Here is a 13,178-nt window from a genome sequence, read left to right on the forward strand (position 1 = left end):
AGTTTGCAATTAGACTTTTTATCAAAAATGATTTTGAAGTTGAAACCTTTCAGTAAATTTAATAGATATGGAAACAATTACGACAAAAAACACCATTTTAACATTAATCGCATATTAAATAGCAATTGGTCTAGGAAATTTATTAATTGACTAGTAGCTTCGCTGCCAGCCTTCGTCTGGCTTTTAAATGTACCGGAAAATTGGCTGAAGGGAACACGTTAATTTAAAAGCTTTAAATTTAAAAACTGCGTAGAATTTTACTATGCAGAACAACTTCATAAGAAAAAGTTAGTTATTACATATAACAAAATTACAATAAATAAGCAATATCCCTTAATACAAATATCAATTATCCTATAATTAAATTAACCAACTTCCTTTTGCAAAATCTCAATAAGAAACTCAATAAGAAATACGATGAAAAATTGTTGCCAAACCCATATTTCTAAAAGAATAAAACTATTCAAAATGATGAGATTTCATCCAAAATCTATCAACAACAATAAGAAAGGAAAATTGTTGCCGAAATCACATTTTTAAAGATGCGAGATGTGAGAAGTGTACTCGGAAGCTTCATTTAAATTTTTTAAAAAAAAATACAAAATATTATCATTTTTTGAAAATTCTTTTTGTAAAAGCAGTCGCAAGGATGAAAGTTTAACGTGTCCAAAAATCAAAGAAAAATAAACTGTACATTTTTAAAAATAAACTTTTTAGAAAAAATCCCGTTGAAAAGGTGTTAAGCTCACTTTGTTAAATAAATTCGTATTGAATCGATTTATTGAAACACGAAATTTATTTTAAGTTCGTAAAATAGCTAAGTGCCTACGTTTCACGACGATGTGAAAATGGAGTGTGTAGAGTAAAATCTCGCTTTCCTATAGCCCATTATGTCTCAAAAGGACGTGATTTCGTCACAAAACATAAAATAAAAAAATTCTAATCCGAAAAATTTCGAAAAAATCGCTTCGAGGTGCACTGGCTCTTGTCTAGATGCACCTATGTACCAAATTTCGTAGCCGTGGGTCTATTAGCTTACGCGAAGCGCAAACGAAAGACACACAGACAGACAGACTCTTTCTTTTATTATATGTAGAGATGCCATTCAAGGAAAAATTTTTCAAATTTTTTTCGCGAAAACAATTCAATTGTTGTAAATAAATCGACACTTTAAACCAGTCGAAAAAGAAAAGACAATTTTTTTCTATCGCAATTTTATGAAATGCAGAGACAACTTAAATTAAGTACCTTATTTTCGCAATCTCTGAAACAGCGAGTTTGACGAAGCATTTAAACCAAATATGATTGTTTTTTATCTGGAAGAAAGTAATTGCTAAAGGAAAAGGAATAAAACATAAAATATTTTAACACAGTTAAGATGAATGTATAAAGGATTACAAAAGAACAGAGAAGATGTTCACGGCTTTAACCTTACTTATTATCTTTTAAATTTCAATTATATTTCAGAATACTTTTCTGAGTTACGTGGAAAACATATTTTCGAAGTTATTATGATTACATCAGAGCTGCGTTACTTTAAAGAAACTCACCGATATGTTCTCAAATTGCTTTCTGAATTAGATCAAGTATTCAAAGTAGAATTTCGAAAAAGTTAGCAAAACAGTTTCTAGGAATAGAAAGGAAATTAATTAGATGTTATCTTTTAAAGAAAGAAAAACATTTAATAAATGGATGCGTAGTCATTATTTTCATAGGAAATATTTATTTAAGAGTTAATTGCTTTCTGCTATTCTACTGTTTCATTGCAGAAAACTTCCATTAACTTTCAATGATGTTTACTAGCAAAGCAAAGAAAGATAAATTTAAAATACGAAATCCAGGGCCTGTGTCCAGTTGCGACGCCTTTAACCTTCTTCGGACTAGTATTAAAAAATATGAGAAATTTTTTGATGTTAAAGAGAACTTGATACTGATACTTGATTAGTGATAAAGAAACACTGATATTTATACACAAAAAGGAACCTATTTCGATATTACAGTTTAAACTGCTGATATTTAAACTAAAGGGTTAAATTTTGTGGTGTTTCACTATTCAAACTGTTGCCAACAAATATTATCGCCCTGTATTATATTTTAAGAAAGTAAATAAAGAAGAATCTGCATAAATGTATGTATGTTTCTCACATTGTGATAAAAATAACGGTACCTAGAACCATCAAATTTTTGAATAATCTTAGTTTCCATCCGAATATGGGCATCTAGAAATCCGAATTTGGAATTGGTTTTATTATCGATAGGAAAGGTTGTGATCTCCCTACCCCCACTTCCACTGATTTAAGCCCATCTTAAATGCATTCCTACTACAAAAATAAAAACAACATGGCGTGCCAAATTTCTCCTGCCCAGCATTGGTATAACGCTGAGCAACAAGACCTGTCACTGCAGAGTAACAGAACTAGATCTCTCCAAACGGCCATGGACAGATTCAGAAGCGGGCATCTTCGATGCATGAAATTCAACGGAGGGGGGATCATATTCTCCTGTGCTTGTTCCCTTCTTGCCTCTCCCGCTCACGTACTAGATTATTTAGGCGTCTCCTTGAGACACATGTCAGCTGAGCAAGATGATGTCAACGATTCACTGTCGTTACACATCTCATGAATACACAGCTCGAATCAGTTTCGTTTCAACGCCCCTCATAGAAGGTTTGGTGACGACAGCTATAGTAAAGACAGAGTGTGTCGCGAACAAACAAGCACACAAAGAAATATTTTTCTTTATATACAGGGTGTCCCGTAAACGTTGCAACAAACTTCTGGACGAGGTAGTACACTTCAAAAGAATAAAGAATTGCATAGGAACCCAGGCTCGGAAATGTCAGGGGTAAGTGGTAGCAGAGGTAGATGGGAAAGGAAACAAGAGACTGATTAATTTGAAACATTTATTGAGCATGAATAAAAATGGTGTACTACAACTTGAAAATTACAGCAGATCCTCGAAGTGTGCACCATCGGACGCCAAACATGCCTGACACCGACGGACCATTGTTTGCCGGACATGCTCGAACACACCTGGAGTTTCTTTGATTGTAGCAGTTGCGTAGGCAAGACTTGCCACGAGATCCATATCAGACAAAACAGGATCGTTATACACGACACTTTTGATAGCTCCCCAGCACAAAAACTCCCGTAGTCGCACAAATTTTGATTCAGACGTGCAAACAAACTGTGGTATGGTTGATGTCTGTCGAAGAAGCGATCTCGATAAATGCGTTTTGCCGGTTCGTCCAATACCCTTAGCTATTCCATACACTAAGTGCTTGTCTGCAAGCTCCCGGTTCGTATAGCGTTCCATGCTCCTCGTATGGTATCTACCGCTCGAATGAGGCAATCCTCACTTTCCAATAGTTCTGTACGTTTCTGGGGATGGTTTCGTTTCTGTACGTTTCTGGATCCTGTGACGTTTCTGGGGATGGGTTTCTATGCAATTCTTAATCCTTATGATGTGCCCAACCTCCCCCAGAAGCCTGTCGCAACATTTACGGGACACCCTGTATATAGATAAATGGATCGAAACCCCTACCACCTTTATTATTATATAGTCGTTCATTTGGTAAAAGTTTACAATTGGGTGCCCCTTGTTTTTTGGCGATTCTTTCTTGACGCCAAGATCGGCGCCAGGAAGGCACAATTTCAAGATGGCCGCTACACAAAACCAAAATAAGAAGTCAAAGAATTGCACAAACTCTGTGTCCATGTACACATCGATCTGTTTTCACTTGAAAAAACATCCTAGTATTAAACATCCTAGTATCCTAGTATCAAAATACAGAGACTTAAATAGCCAGGTCATCTGACCAGAATGCATGGCGTTCGGAGAAAATCTCTGACAAACCTATGAGAACAAGATTCCCAAGGAGATCAATTAATTGTGTTGAAACTGGTCTAAACATTCTAAAGGTCAACAACTGGAAAGCAGATGCCAAAAGCAGAAATACCTGGGCAAGGCCAGAGCCCAATAAAAAAGAGTGGTTAATTTTATTTAATCCATTTAAATGACACCTTTCCACAAAATACGCAGAATATTGTTGTTCTTTGAAGAAGGAAAGTTCGTATCATTCACCAACAAAATGCAGTTTTCACACAAACGGCAACAATCTAAAAGTAAATTTTTGTATGACCTTTGTAGTTCGGTTTGGAATATTTCTCTTTTGTATAATATAATTCTATTTTCATTCTGAAATTTTTTGCTGCCCATTTTGTCCTATTCACTCAAAATGTATACTAAAGGCTGGGAATTATGCATGCTAAAAAACGAGAATTCTATCACTTTCGAACACACATTCTGTGGCATCCCATGCCCTACTTTTCAGGAAATCTAATTTGAGTTCGAATTAATAAATGACAAAAGCAGTATATACATTTTTTTATTATAAGACTATTTCTTTAGTACTTTCGTAACGTTATTGTGTTATTTTTCTCATGGCATAACAATGTTTTCCGCTTTTTAGAAACGCGAAAGAGATAATGGAGTTAGAGATCATTCGTCCTGAAGGAGAACTGGCAACTAGGAAACGGCAGACGAGTCTAAGACTCAAGGAATCCTTCACGAAAAGAGGATCAAAAATGGTTATTCAGGTATGAATAAATTCAGCAGTATATCAGAACGGTGAGTCGGGTATGAAAAACGTAGTCACATTTTATATGACAGTTGAAAAAAAAATTAAATAGAATTTTCGATATATGTTAGACGTGAAACTGTCTTTACCAAGAAGCGGTAAATAATATACAGTATGGAATGATAATATGTAGAGGGTTTATATAAGTTTTGAAGGCATGTATATGTAGTATTTATTAAGCCAATAGAATGGGGTCGTTTATAATATTAGAGATGCAAAATTAACAAATAGCAATGAAAATAATGGAATTGTTCGGGGAACTGAAAAACAAATGAAATATTAAAAATCTGATACGTACACTGCATGACTTCCTTGTACGGAATATTAAATTACATGCATTATTTGCCGCATTTCGTTTAAACTTATTTCCTCAAATTTCGTTAGAGATACATTTCTCATTCAATTAATTCAGTTCTCCTTTCGCGGCAAGGGAAAAATACATAAAACCTTAAAACGTCTTTACTAAAAATTGAAAAATATAGAACAATATAAAACCTCAAATACATTTAAAACAATTTAAAAAATTAAAGTTAAAATTAGAGTTTCTACGCAAAAACACGCAATTCCGCCAGCGGGCAAGAAAGCAGATTTTTCGGTGCACAAAACTGAAAGTTTACTTTTGGTCCCACTCGACAAAAAGACACTGAAGGTGCAGAAAAACTGAATTAAGTTACTATTCTGTTAAGTTTCAAATGTAAACAAATATGGCTGCTATAGTAAACAAAAATTAGGCTTAGGCGCTCTTGAACAACTTTTAAATTGTTGATAATTCTACAACTATTGCATGCAGATTAACTAAAAGCATAAAAACCTTAACCGGAAGATAAAAACAACATAATTCAATCATTTTTAAAGCAAAAAATGTACAATTTACCAACACATAAGTATAAAAAAAACCGGAGCTTAGCCAAAAAAATACCTTATATAGTCCGCCTTTTAAAAGGCGACTCGGAATTAGGAAACCCAAGCCCCAGATCACGGTGGTGAAGAATCATCATTTATCACCTTTCAGTTCGAGCGTCACTGTAGAGACATTAGGTATTTTTGAAGCAGGAATGCGTGAAAAATGAGCAGTGCTCTTGCCGGGACACGAACCTGGACCTCTCGAATACCCCGCGTTTGTGCTGCCGTTACACAACGAATGCATGTAGAATGAAGCGAGAAAATACCTTATAACTTTTAGTGAAACGGATTAAAAAAAACTGTTTATAACCTTTGAAGAATTTATTCGATCAGATTGGACTACATTTAGATTAATACGGATTTTATACAGTGCAATAAAATCTGCGGATGCTAAATTATATTTATAGCAAAGGAAATTTTCTTATTTAAGGCAAAAGAAATTACTTTTTTTAGGATTCTCATATTATATCATGGAGAAAGGAAAGAGCTCTTTTAAAGCTTTTACTTTGCGAAGAAGACCTCCTGAATATTATTACCCTTGGCAAGAGGACGTTCATATTACCTCTACGCAAGCAGCATACCCTAACCACCGTGGCAGAGATAAATATTCTGTTTGGAAATATTGAAGAAGTAAGTTTATATATTACAGAAATATTTTTGTTTATCTGACCTGTGATGAAATGTAACACATATATTCTATGCATTAGAACAAAGTTTCATTTCTGGAACTGTGAGATATTTACGCGTTTTTCAATGTACTTGCTCCAGATATGTTTGTCTGATATGAATTATTTTTGGGACAGGTAATTTTTATTTCGTTAGTAATTGAATTTAATTCTCTCTACGTGTATTTGGACAGTTTCTTAGATTTAGTATCCCATTACCAAAATGTTCATCATCTATCTTTTTACCCCAAAGGGCGTTAGCACAAAAGGGGTATTAATTCCATTTTGGCATTTTGCGTTGAAAACTTTAAATGTCCGTTTTATTTTTCAGATTGTTGCCACCAAATGCTATCGTTTTGTGTTATATTTAAAGAAATTAAATAATGAAGAACCTGCATGAGTGTTTCTCGCATTGCGAAGAAACAACGGTACTTAGAGCCATCCGATTTTGAATAACTGAATATGAGCATCTGGAAGCCCTAATTTGGAATATTTTTTTTATCGATTTCATATTTTGTAACACTTAAACGAATTTTTGATTAACAAACGCAACGTTTTCAAAGCAAGCAATAGCAGTTCAGTCCGGGGAAAAAAAAAAAAAAAAAAAAATCTTTAGCGTGCGAGACTGTGTGTCGGAAATTCTGAAAATACGCTGATTTTAAAATGATTTTACGATATTGCTGTTGAATTGTATTTTATGGTTTAAGTGCGAAGAACATGGTATTTAATAAATAAAGGTAACATACGGAACGTCTCTTTGGGCGTAATTTAAAATCTAAAAGCTAACAGATTTTTTTTTTGTCTGTTTTCCTTTCTCATTTTATATTTAAAACAGCATTCCAAGCAACATATAAAACGGATTAATTCTAAGTATTTCAAAAGGTAATGCTACAACAAAATATATACATTTCATAAGAATTGTTGATTATCTCACGATATTTTGATTGTTACGAAATAGTTCTTTGAGTTTGATATAATTTTCAGTACACATAAAGACTTATAGAGCTGTAAATACAAAAATGATAAAACCTCAAAGCAAATTTTGAGAGTATTAGATAACTTATTAATACTGGATTTTAACTGCAAAGAATAAGAAATAGCTTTTCAATAAAATAACATTTTCTGTAAATTTAACCCTTTGTTGCGTACAAATAATCTAGAGAAGTTAAACGAAAATGTTTGTCTTTTTTCTACTTAAAATAACCTTAGTAATAATAATAAAAAAATTATTCAAATTTCGTTTTAAATAATTGCTACAGTTTGTTCACTACAAGAAATTCCTTGCCAAACGTAAACATTTCCGGTGGTGTTTTGGCTGGATAAGCAGTCCATTTGGGTTTCAATTCACTCTTTTCGGTAGATCTTTATCTACACACTCCACAATTTTCTCAAACTGATATTTAAAATAAAATGTCTAAAATGACTAATTATGAATAAAAAATGGCAGTATAAGAAAATGTAAGCAATATTATATAATGTTTACTAGGAGAAATGGTACTAACTCGGAAACAGAAGTAGCAGCCATTTTCCAAATAGCAATGCTTTACTTAGTGATGCTATACAGCCATCTATGATGGACAGTTGAAAGTTCTAATAATGAATGAATAAACACAGCAATGGAATCTGTTAAGGAATTTTCAGAAGAATAAACAAATTTAAGTTTTTTGTCTACTAGAGTGGACATGATGCAACAAAGGTGTCCGCCGATAACATCGCGGCAAAAACATCGCGGACGAAGATGTCGCGGAGAAAACAACGCAAGGCGAAAACGTCGTGCTAAAAAACATCGTGGGAGAAAACATCGCAGAGAGAAAACATCGCAGTTCTAAAACATCGTGGTACAAAACATCGTCGTCGAAAATAAAGCGGTTCAAAAACTTCGCAGTTTAAAAACATCGTCGTCGAAAATATCGTGGTAGAAAATAAAGTATCTACAAATCATCGCATGACGATAACATCGCAGACGTGCTTTTTTCAGGCTTTAATAACTGTAAATGGATATTCCCATAATGATTTGTGAGCGCAAGATGTAAAGAAGGATAATTTTTACTTTCATATTTTTTATTAAATATTAAATTTTTGCTGAGAAAATAAGAAGAAAACTTAAGCATAGAAAATTAATGCAACTTATAGCACTTAATAGAATTTTAAACCGACATAGTTAACTAACAAAGACCATTAATAAATCATTTTTTATAAAGTTTTTACAGGCAATTTCTCATAAAAAGTATAATCTATTAAGTTGCATTTAATTTTCTATGCTTAAGTTTCCTTCTCATTTTTTCAGCAAAAATTTATTAGTTAATAAAAAAATGTGAAAGTAAAAATTATCCTTCCTTACATCACTTGCGCTCACAAATCATTATGGGAATATCCATTTACTGTTATTAAAGCCTGAAAAAAGCATGTCTGCGATGTTATCGTCATGCGATGATTTGTAGATACTTTAATTTTTACCACGATATTTTCGACGACGATGTTTTTAAACTGCGAAGTTTTTGAACCGCTTTATTTTCGACGACGATGTTTTGTACCACGATGTTTTAGAACTGCGATGTTTTCTCTTTGCGATGTTTTCTCCCACGATGTTTTGTAGCACGACGTTTTTGCCTTGCGTTGTTTTCTCCGCGACGTTTTCGTCCGCGATGTTTTTGCGCGATGTTTTCGGCTGTAACCTGCAACAAAGGGTTAACAAACTTACCGTTTGGTTTATTCTGAATGTAGAGGAACCTATTGAACTGTAGAGCGACTTATCGCTGAGTTCACATATATATCAACAAAGTCTATAGAAGGGTTAAATTATCTTCATTCATTCAAAGAAATATTTACAGATGGTCCCTTCTAGGGCGTACAGGGAAGCCTCCCCTCGGGCTTCAAATCAAGATAAGAAAAATAAGAAACTAATCTAACACTAAACTAATTTGGCTTAGCCGAATCTAGACACAAATACCCAACGTAGTTGGCCCTTAATTTAACTTGGACGGTGATTACCAACAGGCCCGTGCAATACGACCGAGCGTAGTAGGTTTACTATTGAAGTTGCTTGACGGCAAACACGCTCCACTAAGGACTCTAAGCTCTTCTACTGAGGTAAGCTGAACGTTTCTTAAATACTACTTCTATCTTATTTACATTCAACGTGATTCTAAAAACACATTCTGGTAGGGAGTTGTAAGTGTAAAACAAGAATTGAATTTAAAGGGTTTCAAAATAAAAAATAACCGCTATAAAATTAAAATGCACCTTATAAGCTTTTAAATAAATGGTATAATATTTAAATTAATTCCACATAAAAAAAATATTTTGCGTGTTTTGCCTTGCTCCTTATACTTCTAAAAAACTTCTTGTTTCACAAAAATACCGATTATGAAAAATGACATATCTTTATCTGCGATTTTCATTTTCCTGCAGGGGCTGAAATACGAATGGTAGTTACTGTATTAAACTAATGCTGTTGAAATATGCGACGGACATGTTGATATTCAAATAATGATAAAAGCGAATTAAGCATACTGAAAAAGTTAACTTTGTATTTGAAATGTATTCTTTTCAAAATATGAAATAATCGACAAATATTCTTGATACGTAGAGATATTAATGCCTTTTCTTTAGTTTGAATTTTATACACTATTTAAAATAAATTTGCGTTAGCTATTTTAAGAAACCACTGGTCGAAATAATATTACAAATATCATTTTAGGTAGGAATGGTACACGAGAAACACATCCAGCAACTGCGACAAATGAGTCAGGGAAATGACGACAGCATCGGAAGACTATATCAGAAGCAGGTAAGTTTCGAATTATTCATAATTTCTATAAACACATTATTTAAAAGTAAAATTTGGCATCATTAACTGTCTATAATTGTCAAAATGTATTGTTGCATGCCTACAGGTTCGTAATAGATTGAATGTACACAGGTCCGATGAGAGGTTAATAAAATTTACTTTTATCAAAAGAAACACTTCAAAGTTCTAAAATTTTCCACAGAAATCCTCGTACAGATGTTTGCAGTATCACACAATACAATCAGTAGTTACGCTTCAAACTACTAAGAACTTTAAACACAACGCATTGCAAAGCGCATTTAAAGACCAAACTAATCCGGAAATATCTCCAGTCTCACGTTAACCTAATAACTCTCAAGAATAACAACAACAAATAACTATATAACTGAGAGCAGATACCCTCTCTCTGGCCTTATATAGTTTTCAATCTACCGCCGAGATATTTCTAGTGCTTTTTGCTTCTTGAAATTACTGGAAGGCAATACGAGGGTCGAATTTCTGTTACGGCTAATATAACGATCAATTACATTTATTCATTTACGGTGATACAGGAACCAAAAGTACGGTGATACATGAAACAAAATATCGCCAAACGGTCGCCAGGTTTGGCGACCTTTAGCAAGGCCAAAATTGTTGTCAGCTTGGCGATATCTCGCCAAATTACCGAGATACCCATTTACTGAATGTTGAATGGACTTTTCCCTGTATTCTTACTTTTCCGGCTTAGCTTCTCTCTTATGAGTTTTCGCGCTACATTACGCAGCAAAATACAACAGTTTCACATATAATTGCACTAAGCACTTATCTATCTATGTAAAAAATTCGTAACAATACTCTCAATAGTAATGTGAATTCAACATACATTACCATTAATCTTTCTAGTCGTGAAGAATATGTATAAATTTTCTTGTTTTTTAATATATTTGAATTTCTTTACGAGACGAAAATTTTAACTGTGAAATACACATTTTGATTCAATTGATTACTTCATGCAATGTTGGAATTTCAAAAACTAGGTAATATAATATAATAAAAACCATTAGTTGAATCTTATTCTACTAACAGTTCTACCCTAGAAAATATATAGGAAAGTAATTTATTATTGTAAAGAAATTCAAAGCCATCAGTTTTGACAAAAAAAGGAAGATAACACCAACAAATAAAAAATTACTACTTCTTTTGAAAAGATTTTGCATAATCTGCTTTAATTCTGTACTACCAACCCAAGTGATTTTATGAAAGTGATTCTATCAAATGAATACCGGTAGCTTTACTTGAGAATTTATTTCGTTGATCATTTTACTGAGAAAATAATCCGTTTGAAAAAAAAAATCTATGCTGAAGTCATCAAAACTTTCTTTTTTTGGAAAGAAAAGTGGATTTCCATTATCCTTACTCTTCTGGACGATTAAAATGCTATAGATTTTTTAGGGTATTATACCTGAATTATTTTTCCGTTTTGCTCTGCGCTAATATTTTGAAGAATGACTCTCTTTTCATATATGTGAACTGACTATGCAGATTAAAAATACTTTACTTCTTCTGAATGCTCTAGCCATTAACTTCTTTATAAAGGAAAACTAATTTATTAAAATGACGACTACTAAGATCAACTACGATATGATGTGATAAGTTACAACACTTAGCGACTCGTACACAACACGTAATTAACAGGCAAATATTTACAACTTGTTACAACATACAGATACTGCACAGGAACTCTGCAATATGTGTATATACATACGATATGCATTAATATACCCAGGTGGTATTGCTCAGTATAATGCATTAGAGTAACTTATATGCAAGTTACTACTGACTTCTAGAGTAAACATTCTCTGTAAATTCAGAATCAAAATGCATAAAACATTGTTAAAGTCCTCGTTCAGCACAGTCGGAGTCTTGACAGGGTCTCTTTTAATAACCATAGGTCACAAATACCCATCTTCCGAAGTAACGTTATAAATTCCGCAACAAATTTTATTATTCTATAGAGACTTTTGGCTAGGCCTATCGATAATAGAATGCTCCACCAATTGAGTACAAATGCAAAGTCTTATAACAGGTGATACAGCAACTTAGCTGGTGGTAAATAAGCACCGTATTTGCCTGCGTATAAGGTCTACTTGTTTTTTTTTGAAAATAGGTCTGATAAACGGAGTGCGTCTTATAAGCCGATACTCAGTTTTGGATTACATTCATTTCTGCAAATTTCCTCTATTCGGAGTTATGCGATTTTGAATGGGTCAAAGCTTCATGGGATGCTGCGAAAACACAGATAGTGATTAACCCTTTGCGGCACTGTGTGTCCGGTCTGGAGACACCTAAAATTTTCCTTCTGTGTGCACAGAAAAATTGAATGAAAAACGATTTATAAGTTACTATAGGTTATTCTGACCTTCTTTATTTATAGTAGATGACAGCTCAATACAAACCAATCCATATATTTTAGCCATGCTTAGTTTTTTAAGACCCTCATTTTTCAGAGAAATCTTCCAGATTTTTTTAGGGTATAAAAGGAATTGTTTGAAAAGAAATGTCTATGTTATTTTTTTGGTTGTATGCTAATCTCCTTATTCTATATTAGTTTTAAATTTTTACCTTGAAATCTTGCCTAAAATCAAACGTCGACCCTTAGGTGTGCCCAGACCGGGCTCACCGATAATCTAGGACAAATGAGAGTCGGTATTCTTTGTTTCTCCGCATCTCATCGGCCAGGTCATTGACAACAATGCTCGTTTCAGCACTTCTTTCGAAGCTCTATTCAATCAGTGTGCCACTTTGGGCACACCCACAGAATTAAAACGATAACTACTATCTTCACAAAATTTTACTTGTGTACTCCTCTAGGCTTAATTAGACTGCCTACCTTTTTAGTCCAAAGGGATTTGAATCCCGAAGGACTATTAGTTTCGTTTTGGCATTTTGCGTTGGACGGATAAATGTCGGTTCACTTTTCAAACTGTTGCCATAAAATGTTAGAGTCCTGCATTATATTTGAAGAAATTAAAAATCTGCGTAAATGTATGTATATTTCTCACATTGTCATAAAATAACGGTACATAGAGTCATCGAATTTTGAATAACGTAATCCTCCAACGAATATGAGCATGTGGAAGACCAAATTTGAAATTTGAAATTTGTTTTATGATCGATTTCCTATTTTTTAAAACTTTGACGA

General features: G+C 33.4%; 1 protein-coding gene across 1 annotated transcript in view; it reads left to right on the forward strand.

Annotated features, from left to right (window-relative positions):
• PsGEF (Protostome-specific GEF) overlaps positions 1–13,178 on the forward strand; it is a 278,552-nt gene that overhangs the window by 79,578 nt on the left and 185,796 nt on the right. The window contains exons 6-8 of the mRNA XM_085823244.1: positions 4,472–4,598; positions 5,996–6,172; positions 9,908–9,997. Of these exons, the coding sequence (XP_085679370.1) occupies positions 4,472–4,598; positions 5,996–6,172; positions 9,908–9,997 (394 nt within the window). The remainder of the gene's footprint in view (positions 1–4,471; positions 4,599–5,995; positions 6,173–9,907; positions 9,998–13,178) is intronic.

This window comes from Stegodyphus dumicola, chromosome 9 (genome assembly GCF_044657685.1).
Source record: "Stegodyphus dumicola isolate Sdum_Otavi_A_Nest chromosome 9, ASM4465768v1".
In the NCBI taxonomy this organism is placed as follows: Eukaryota; Metazoa; Arthropoda; class Arachnida; order Araneae; family Eresidae; genus Stegodyphus; species Stegodyphus dumicola.